Genomic DNA, 10000 nt, shown 5'->3' on the forward strand with positions numbered 1-10000 from the left:
GGTGGGCGGTTTGGGCCTGGCCATGCTGGTGGCTCTGGTCGAGTTCTGTTACAAGTCGCGCGCTGAGGCCAAGCGCATGAAGGTGGCAAAGAGTGCACAGAATATTAATCCCACTTCCTCGCAGAATTCTCAGAATTTTGCCACTTATAAGGAAGGGTACAACGTATATGGGATCGAAAGTGTAAAAATTTAAGGGGGTAGGATACGCGGCCGTCGAACCTGTGCTATTCCCCCCTTCCCCCACTGCACGCCTTCCATCTACCCCATTTCCCCTCAGTGTGCTAGTGAATGAGGAGATTTTGGACGAAGGTGGACCGTATGTAATGCAGTAATGTCTTATTTTCCCTCCCAAGCCTCATTACGTCACCCGTAATGAGTGAAACATTAAACACTTTCCTTCCTCCATCAGTTGTTTGGTTTTGTGTTCAGTTCTTCCTCATCATCATCTTCGTCATGAATGTTATTACCCTGTTTCATACTAGCAAGCGACAAATCCATGTTCATTTTCTACAAATGTCTGTTTCAATTACTTTATAAGGCCAAAAAGTATGTGCACCCTGTGTCCTTGTCCCTGTACAAAAAGCCCCTGAGCTCCATAAAGACATGCTGTTGAGGTGAAGAACTTGAGTGTCTTGCACAGAGCCCTGACTCTGACTCAACGCCACTGAACACATAAGCATAGTTTCAACTTCTTCTAGTTTAGGAAGAAAAATAAATCTAGGAAGGAAGTAGCAAAGACTGTTAGTGTCTCCAGTGAGTGTACATAGCTAGTCACAGGGTTAGCCCACTTTGCTAATCTAATGGCGCTAGTACAAATTATAAAGTAGATTAAAACTGATTACTGAGTTATTTCATGTAGGTTTAACCTGTTAGCTTTAGACACGATAAAAACAAACACCAAGTGACCCAAGGGACTTGTCACTAGCTAGTGTGACACAGGGAGGGTTATCTGTCACGATGCCTGTGAGTGTGTTTAATGTGATTAACTGATCAGTGTGTGTGTGTGTGTGTGTGTGTGTGTGTGTGTGTGTGTGTACACAGTAGAGTCACTGATGATGTTTGTTGTGTCTGAAATGTTTCCACTTCATATTGTATCTGCTTTACAACAACATCTCCACTAGGGGTGTAATGATTTATCTGTAATGCAGTATATACCATGATAATTAGCAATAATCGATAATTATGGAAATTATCAAATTATCCAAATTGTGTGTGTGTGTGTGTGTGTGTGATATCGTTCCACCCCTAGTCTCCATCACATGGTACAAATGCTCTCTGTATGAACTTAAAGCTCACATATATATGTGTGTGTGTGTGTGTGTGTGTGTGTGTGTGTGTGTTTGCGTGTCTTTCCAGGTGACCTTTTCAGATGCGATGAGGAATAAGGCGAGGTTATCTGTCACCGGGAGCACAGGGGAGAACGGCCGTGTTATGAGTCCCGAGTTCCCTAAAGGCGTCCACCCTGTGCCCTACGTAGGGCCCGACGTTGGCATGAACGTCAGCTTAACTGACCTTTCATGAGGGAAATCCCCCCGCCGAGTGCCTTAAAATGGTTTATCCCTTACTTTTCCTCTCTTCTTCAGTCTATCTCTCTGTTTCTCCTTCACTTTCTCTATTTATATCCCGGATGAGAGACAGAGGCCATGTTTTAATATCGAAAAGACATTTGTGCCACACGTACACCTTTCACGGTGACATCATTGCCTCTAAAAACACGCCTAAAGAGGTGATGAGGTCACTTCCCCTGGTCACGGATGGGTTTTTGGACGAGCGTGAAATTAGGAGCATCAGTGCGTTTCATCTAGACGTGTGCCGATGATTATTTGTACGACGCACAATGCCATCATGTTATCACCTGTGAATTCTGTCACAATCCCTAGATAGGCTGCCTTTCTAGGCAGCACTTGAGTTCGAATAAGGTATCGTTCTATATGAATGTTTTTTTTTTTTTTTAAATTATAAAATATTAAGTTTTAATTCCAATAAAGTCCATATTAAAACGTTAGACAAATGTCGTGGTATGACTTTTTAAAGACGTGAATATCGGCACACGCCTAGTTTGTCGTCCGTGTTTGCTCGAGCACATTACATACTTTTATTAATAAAAGAATAAAAATACACTAAAAAATTTTCTATGTATTTTCACATAAAATGCTTTTAAATAAATCTGCTTACATACCAGTTACGTCTATAACAACTTACACATCATAATCTCTGTGTCCTTTTCGAGCTCAGCTCTTAGTTTCATACTTTTTAAAAAAGCCAAATCTATTGCTTACGTAATTTATTAGTGGTATAATCTTAACATCTCGGTGTTTCTATGGAGATATCTAGCAACGCTTGACTTTTTGCAATCGGTTTTGATAGTGGTGCCGTAGAAACGTTTATGTTGATCTAAATCTTACTCTTAATCTCATGTTTTTTTCGTATTTTCCTCAATAATCAGGTAGCAGTTATGTTATCTTATGTTACATGTTTAAAAAAAATGAAGAAAAAAAACGACGTTTACAAAATGAATGCAAGAAAAAGGAAAAAAAAAATGAGAACATTAATGTATTATCGCCTAATGTTTTGCTGTGAACTCAGTAGACGTATTACACATCGACACACTCGTCTGTTTCGAATGCCAATAAAGTGAGTGTGCGAAATTTATTCCTGAATATAGTTGGAATATAATCTGTCCTCGTTGTGAATGTAGTCAATACATTCTCTACGTTTCTGTAACTCTGTACCGTTTGATGGCCGACGCAGTGATTCAAATATTCTAACAAATTATTTCTTTTTAAATAATTCCTTTTTTTTTTCGTTTGTTTCATATTTGATTGATTTACACCAATTGAACGATCCAAAGCCCCCACGATCCGAAGCACACATGATGGTCCAGGTAGAAAAACAGAGCGTAGACTTCTTTAGTCATAAACCTGAAACATAAACAACAATAAATTACCTCAAGAAATAAAACAGGTAAAAGAAAATCCAGAAGTACAATTAAAGCAGATTACACTGTTATATTACCTTCTATCTGCTTTCTTATTGGTTATTGAAACGCTTCAGGGAAAAGCTGTGCTCTGATTGGTTACAAAGACATTGACTGTGGTCCCAGAGATCAGATACTAGATTACACTGGATTTGAATTTAATCTACTGTTGCCTGAGTGGTTCCAGTGAAATTGGGGCGGGACTATGATTTAATTGGTTGTAGTGGCATTAAGGGTGTGGACTGTGTTCTGATTGGTTAGAGTTGCAGATTTGGTGCAGCTGTAATGTCATTGTTTTGATTGGTTACAGTGTCATTAAATGGCATGACTGGTTACTGTAACATTCTGGGTGTAAACTGTGATCTGATTGGCTGATTGGCTACAGACACATTTTCAGAAGAAACTGTCCTCATGGTGACTAGCAACAGTTGGAGGGCCAGAAAAAGACAGGGCTTTGGATTGGTCAGTTTCATGTTACATCATCACATGAAATTAGATTCATTTCAGTTTTTTACCCGAATACCTTTATTTATTTGTACCATATAGATACTTAGGTTAAAGAGTAGAATTATATACATTTACAGTAGGTCTGATTCTCAATTTAACATAATAATAATAATAATAATAATAATAATAATAATAATAATAATAATAATAATAACAATAATTGTTGTTGTTGTTGTTGTTATTATTATTATTAATATTATTATTATGTGTAAACAGTTTATATAAGAACAGAAATCTGTCGGACATTTGCACAATTTTCAGTTGATGTTTTTTTCTCCTTTTTTTAGTTTTTACTAAACCCTTGGATTCTGAATCGTTCTTTCTTTACAGTCATCTTTGTTTTTTTCATTACAAAAATAATGTCTTATGGTTTTTTTTACAGAAGGTTTCTTTACTTTATAACTGAATGTGTGCTGACTGCTTTATTTTTTGGAACTCTTTCTGAATAAAAATGTGACTAATCACGCTGTTTTTTTTTTTTTTTTGTCTATTAAAAAAACCAATGTTATAAAACGATAATGAAGATTTTAGCTTCAGAACTGAATAAAGACAGACATTAGACGAACTTTTGATAAAGAAAGTTGAAACATGAGTTTGTGTAAATGAGGTTTTGGCTGCTGGGAAACTTCACAGCTGCTTTAGCTGGCCGATTTGATCCTACATCTTTTTTTTTATTATTATTATTTTTTTATATATAAATAGGGTCCTTTGCACATTTTTTGCTTCTAATCTCCATCTTATGAGGCTGAAGCGAGATTTCTCTGATGTTAGCTGTAATATTCTTTGGCATATTCAGGTCAGTCCTGCTGTTCTCTCGCCTCGCCTCGGCTCTCGCTTTAATCACTGCACAGGTTTACTCGCTGTCCTGGGACTTCACAGCACAGCAGCCATGATTTTCACACACCGCACTTGGCTTGGATTCACTCGATCCCCCAACTGCCTTCTGACACATTGCAGGTTTCGTTTCATCTCTCATTTCGCCAGCGCTGAATGTTGACGCTAATAAAAAGCTCCATGTAGAATTAATCTACTGCTGAGGAAAAAGTAAAAGAAACTTAGCAAGAAACAGCATGTAATTTAGTCCAGCATTAGTGCTAGTCATGTAAACGATGAATAAATGAAAGCTAGCACAGTGCTAGCATGTTAAAAAGAACTGAAATACGCATAAAATAATTCTAGTTTCATATGGGATGTAAGTTTAAGATTCTGTCTTACACCTACGCGTCATTTTAACACCTGATGACATCATAGTTCTTTTAATTCCTTCTTGTCGGCTACCTCTACAATCACGGTGCAAATTCTTTATTGCATTGATATTCCTAGTGGTGCAAATGCTGTTGAGATTCATTAGCTTCCGTATCGTTAGGTTGGTTAGCTAGCATGTTGCTAGCTATATAGTTAGCAAACTAGCAGAGACAAAGTGTTAGCTACAGGTTTAGCAGCACTACAAGCACTTAAAGTCCATTAGCTTGTATACAGGAAGCTTTCATATTTATATAAAATAGAGTTAATAAATAAAGATAAATAAATAAAATAAACAAATAAATAAATAAACTCAGGTAAACTATTCTTCACAGCAACATTCAATTAAGGCTTTAAATAAATCTACAACATCTACAGCACAGAAGCAGCAGTAACACATTCGCCCTGATTAGGAGACACCAGATAATCTCCAAATGATTTTTATACAACTTTTAAGCTTTCTATTCTATAGATAATTAATCACCATGGTAACACTAACTAGTGTGACCTGTATGAACACAGAGTCGGTGCTATAAGCTGATTATTTCTCTTCTCTACTGAGATATTCCATTATTTTTTTTCCCACACAGACTGTTTATTTAGTTGTAATTATTAGCAGTTCAGGTGGGAGACAAGCGACATGACATCAATATCCTGTAATTAACAGAAAACAGGAAGTGAGGATAATCTTACTGGAACACTGGGAGGAACATGAGTCTGACATTCATTAACACTACAGAGGGCAGTGGAGACGTCACTGAGAGCCTCGCTTCATCACTCACTCACAGACACACACACACACACACACACACACACACACACAATCTAGACAAACTTCCTGAACTCATTAAACTCCCACAAGTGAGAGTGAGGAATCTGTGTAAGAATTTAACACTGAGCTGTTACCGAAAATAATGGTGATCTTTTTACTAAAGTCACTTTTTTCTTTTTTCTTCATTCTTTATTAAAACAACCTTCAAAATAAAAATTTTAATGTTATTTAAACAACCAAAATAATGGAGGAAAAACATGCTGAAAGTGTGTGTGTGTGTGTGTGTGTGTGTGTGTGTTTGAGAGGAGTATATGTAATCCCCCGTATATAAATATGATACTTAAAACAGATGTGAGGAAGGATTTACATTGTCCTCAACACTCACTACACAGTTTGCTATCACACAACATCACACATCACACAACATCACACATCACACAACATCACACATCACACACAACATCACACATCACACACAACATCACACATCACACACAACATCACACATCACACAACATCACACAATGCACAATCATACATCACACAACATCACACAACATCACACAACATCACACATGACACATCACATCACACAACATCACACATGACACATCACACATCACACAACATCACACATGACACAACATCACACAACATCACACATGACACATCACACATCACACAACATCACACATGACACGACATCACACATCACACAACATCACACATGACACAACATCACACATGACACATGACACATCACACATCACACACAACATCACACATCACACATCACACAACATCACACATCACACACAACATCACACATCACACACAACATCACACATCACACACAACATCACACATCACACACAACATCACACATCACACACAACATCACACATCACACATCACACACAACATCACAAATAACACATCACACGACATCACACATGACACATCACACAACACATAACATCACACAACATCACCTTACATCACACAGCCCCTGACTGTACACACTGTATATAAAGGTATACTGGAGCACATACTGTAGGATTGTTCAGTGTACATTATGGATATGAAAGTATAGACGTATCAGTCCATCATCAGTTCTATAGACTTTACATTTGTCTGAAAATGAATTGTTTGTTATTTACATGAATCCTAAACACCTTAAATAACTCAGCACTTACACGGCTGTCTCTCTTTATCAGCAGTCTGTGAGAAAGACAGAAAGAGATGCTATTGTGAACAGGCGATTGGGGGATAAAATAGCACCCGGGATGTGTTGTCATGGAAACAACATCGGCGATGCACCGGGGAAGAGCGCGGCGCTCAGGAAAGTGCGACTTGGCAAAGATGTTCTGTGTCATTTTGTCATTCACACACCGCTCTCTGAGACCATCAGCACATTTTCAGCACAGTTGCATAATAAACGCGTTCGAAGGAAAAAAAAAGGCGAGGAAGTGATCATTAAAGGACAAGTTCAACTCGGCAGCATCACCAAGAGCGTTGCCATAGCAACCACTTCTACCTTTAGTCAGCGTGTGCATAGGAGATTTCACTACAACATCACTGTGTGTAATAATAATAATAATAATAATAATAATAATAATAATAATAATAATAATAATAGATACTGTAATCACTGTATCACTTTAATAATCCATGTATCATGGAATGTGTATATTACTAAAAAGGATCAAAATGATCCACCAATAAAATAATAGAATTCTAACTATATTCTCTAAATATCTGTATAAAAAAGTCCAGTTATAAATGTAATAATCAGGCAACATTTCTACTTTTCTAAAAGAAATTGTAGAGATTTGACAGTTTACTTTTATAGATATTTCTCAATGTTACTGCTAGAAACAATATGTGAGTTAAATATTTATTTATTTGTTTGTTTGTTTGTTTGTTTGTTTCATTGTTTATTTATTGCCATAATTATGATTTATTTTCTCTAGCAGCACATTGTTTTTTTCCCACCTGGGTTCAACCATATGTGCCTTTCTGAGCAGTAACCATGGGGGTGGAGTCTGTTCTCTGATTGACAGGAGGGGTGTCAATAAAGCCACAAAAGTTTTTTTTTATTTTTTTTATTTTTTTATTTAACAGAATAGATTGGCACAAAAACATCTTAAAAATTTGAGTTCCAGCTGATAAATTCATAAATTGGACCTGTTTAAGTTCTGTAATAAAGAGGCACGGTGTCTTAGTGGTTAGCACGTTCACCTCACACCTCCAGGGTTGGGGGTTCGATTCCCGACTCTGCCTTGTGTGTGTGGAGTTTGCATGTTCTCCCCGTGCCTCGGGGGTTTCCTCCGGGTACTCCGGTTTCCTCCCCCAGTCCAAAGACATGCATGGTAGGTTGATTGGCATCTCTGGAAAATTGTCCGTAGTGTGTGAGTGCGTGAGTGAATGAGAGTGTGTGTGTGTGTGTGTGTGTGTGTGTGTGTGTGCCCTGTGATGGGTTGGCACTCCGTCCAGGGTGTATCCTGCCTTGATGCCCGATGACGCCTGAGGCACAGGCTCCCTGTGACCCGAGGTAGTTCGGATAAGCGGTAGAAGATGAATGAATGAATGAATAAAGAGACGCCTTAATGTTAAACATTAATGTAGATACATGTTTATTTGGGTAAACAGATGTCTCTGGGAACAGGAGCTCCTGATTGGTTTGTTAGAGACTGACTGACGTTAAACGACTCTAAAAGGATTATGTTAGAGACATCTGTCTTTAGAAATGTTTTTGGTCAGAATAAGTAGAATTCCCTTCAGGTCTGGAAATCACTCCACATCCAATGTGAGTTTATTTTCCAGCTGGAAGACTTGAAAACTTTCAGCTGTTTGTACACTAACACCTCCAGGGAACATACAGCACTTTAACTGATCAGCGTGTGGAAGTAGGCGTTGTGTGGTGCAGCAGGATTCATGCTTTCACACACACACACACACACACACACACACACACACACACACACACACACACAGAGTGATAAGTGGCAGGTCTCAGAGATGCTGTGGCGTGTGATTTTTATGTCTTAAACTTTAAGTGCATCGTTTTCTTTTCTTACACAGAAACAAAAAGACAAAGGCTGTGTGAAAGCCTCAAGTAGACAAATGACATGACTCCATTCTCTTAAAGCATCCATTTCTGACTGTGTGTGTGTGTGTGTGTGTGTGTGAGAGAGAGAGAGAGAGAGAGAGAGAGAGAGAGAGAGAGAGAGGTTGTGAGGATCTTCTAAATAAATATGTATGAACCAGGATCAGATCATCTCTTAATATTCTCCCTTATTAAATGTACCATTGTGTATGAATATGCATGATATGCAAATCAGAAACAACCCTAATGCCATCCATCATGCCTTCCCTAATACAATAGTAGCACTAGCATTTGTTAATTTGTTTAGACAGACAATTACAGAAGCCACACCTCCTTGACCTGATCTGATGGGTACAGAGTCCACGCCTCCTTCACCGAATCTCATTAATACACAAGCCATGCATCTTTACTATGACTGACAGCTTCTTTACTATGACTGACAGCTACAGATGCCAGGTTTCCATTTAAATCAGAAACAATTCATGCTACTGAACGATAGTAGACGAACTATGCTAGGCTAAACTAAGCTAGCTCTTATTCAAACAGGCTGATCATTAAACACTCATGAAATCCATTAGAATCATTAATGTCTCAGCATCGATTAAACCATCGATTGTTTTTGCCCAGTCACAGTGCTCTCTTCCTCTCTCTCTCTCTTCCTCTCTCTCTCTCTCTCTCTCTCTCTCTCTCTCTCATGTTTTTCTTCTCTCGTGAACTAGCAGTGGAACAAAATGCTAAATTAATCTCTGCTAACAAGACATGCCTTCTAGCGGCTGACTTTTTTCAGCAGAATGTGATGAAAGCTCTCGATCCACCACACGGCCTTTTAACATACACACAGATGTGCGACACATCTCTGAAATGAGCTGCAGGATGAAACTGTGTGTGTAAGTGTGAGTGTGTGTTTGTGTGTGTGTGTGTGTGTGTGAGAGAGAGAGAGAGAGAGAGAGAGAGAGAGAGAGTGTGTCTGTGTGAAAGAACTCACATTCTCCTCAGGCTGACAGAATAATGGAACAGGTGTTCCACACTGGGTCACGCCGTTGCGTAGCAGCAGGCTGCCAAACAACACATTACACACACCGCATAATACAAACGGTTAAAATGCACAAAGAGAGCCAGAGGATCTGCATAAACGAACCAGTTTATTTCACACAACGCCTGCATGCTTATTCTTCACTCTCAGTATGAATCCAGGAGATCTCCCGCAGCTCAGTGCTAATGACTCGTACCAGTTTCATGGTTCCTTGCTACGACACAAAGAGCACAATGATATCACACATACACACAGGTGTAGCACTGCGAATCCACCCCAAACGCACAAAGTGGATTATTTTAAACCTCCTCGTGGTGTTGTTCTTGTTAGCTCAGGGATTGTTACATGTATTACCCATGA

The 10000-nt window shown here is 38.6% G+C and overlaps 1 protein-coding gene across 6 annotated transcripts in view; it reads left to right on the forward strand.

Moving 5' to 3' along the window:
* gria2b (glutamate receptor, ionotropic, AMPA 2b) overlaps positions 1-3580 on the forward strand; it is a 49942-nt gene extending 46362 nt beyond the window's left edge. For 2 of the 6 annotated variants that reach the window (XM_060884675.1, XM_060884677.1), the window contains exons 15-16: positions 1-82; positions 1357-3580. The exon at positions 1-82 is cut by the window's left edge and continues 53 nt beyond it. In XM_060884675.1, the coding sequence (XP_060740658.1) occupies positions 1-82; positions 1357-1521 (247 nt within the window). In that variant the 3' untranslated portion in view covers positions 1522-3580. Of the gene's footprint in view, positions 198-1356 lie in introns of those variants that run through there. The other 4 variants (XM_060884678.1, XM_060884679.1, XR_009649352.1 and 1 more) reach the window with 3 other exon arrangements.
* The last annotated feature ends 6420 nt before the right edge of the window (positions 3581-10000 follow it).

The sequence above is a fragment of the Tachysurus vachellii genome, chromosome 13 (genome assembly GCF_030014155.1).
Source record: "Tachysurus vachellii isolate PV-2020 chromosome 13, HZAU_Pvac_v1, whole genome shotgun sequence".
In the NCBI taxonomy this organism is placed as follows: domain Eukaryota; kingdom Metazoa; phylum Chordata; class Actinopteri; order Siluriformes; family Bagridae; genus Tachysurus; species Tachysurus vachellii.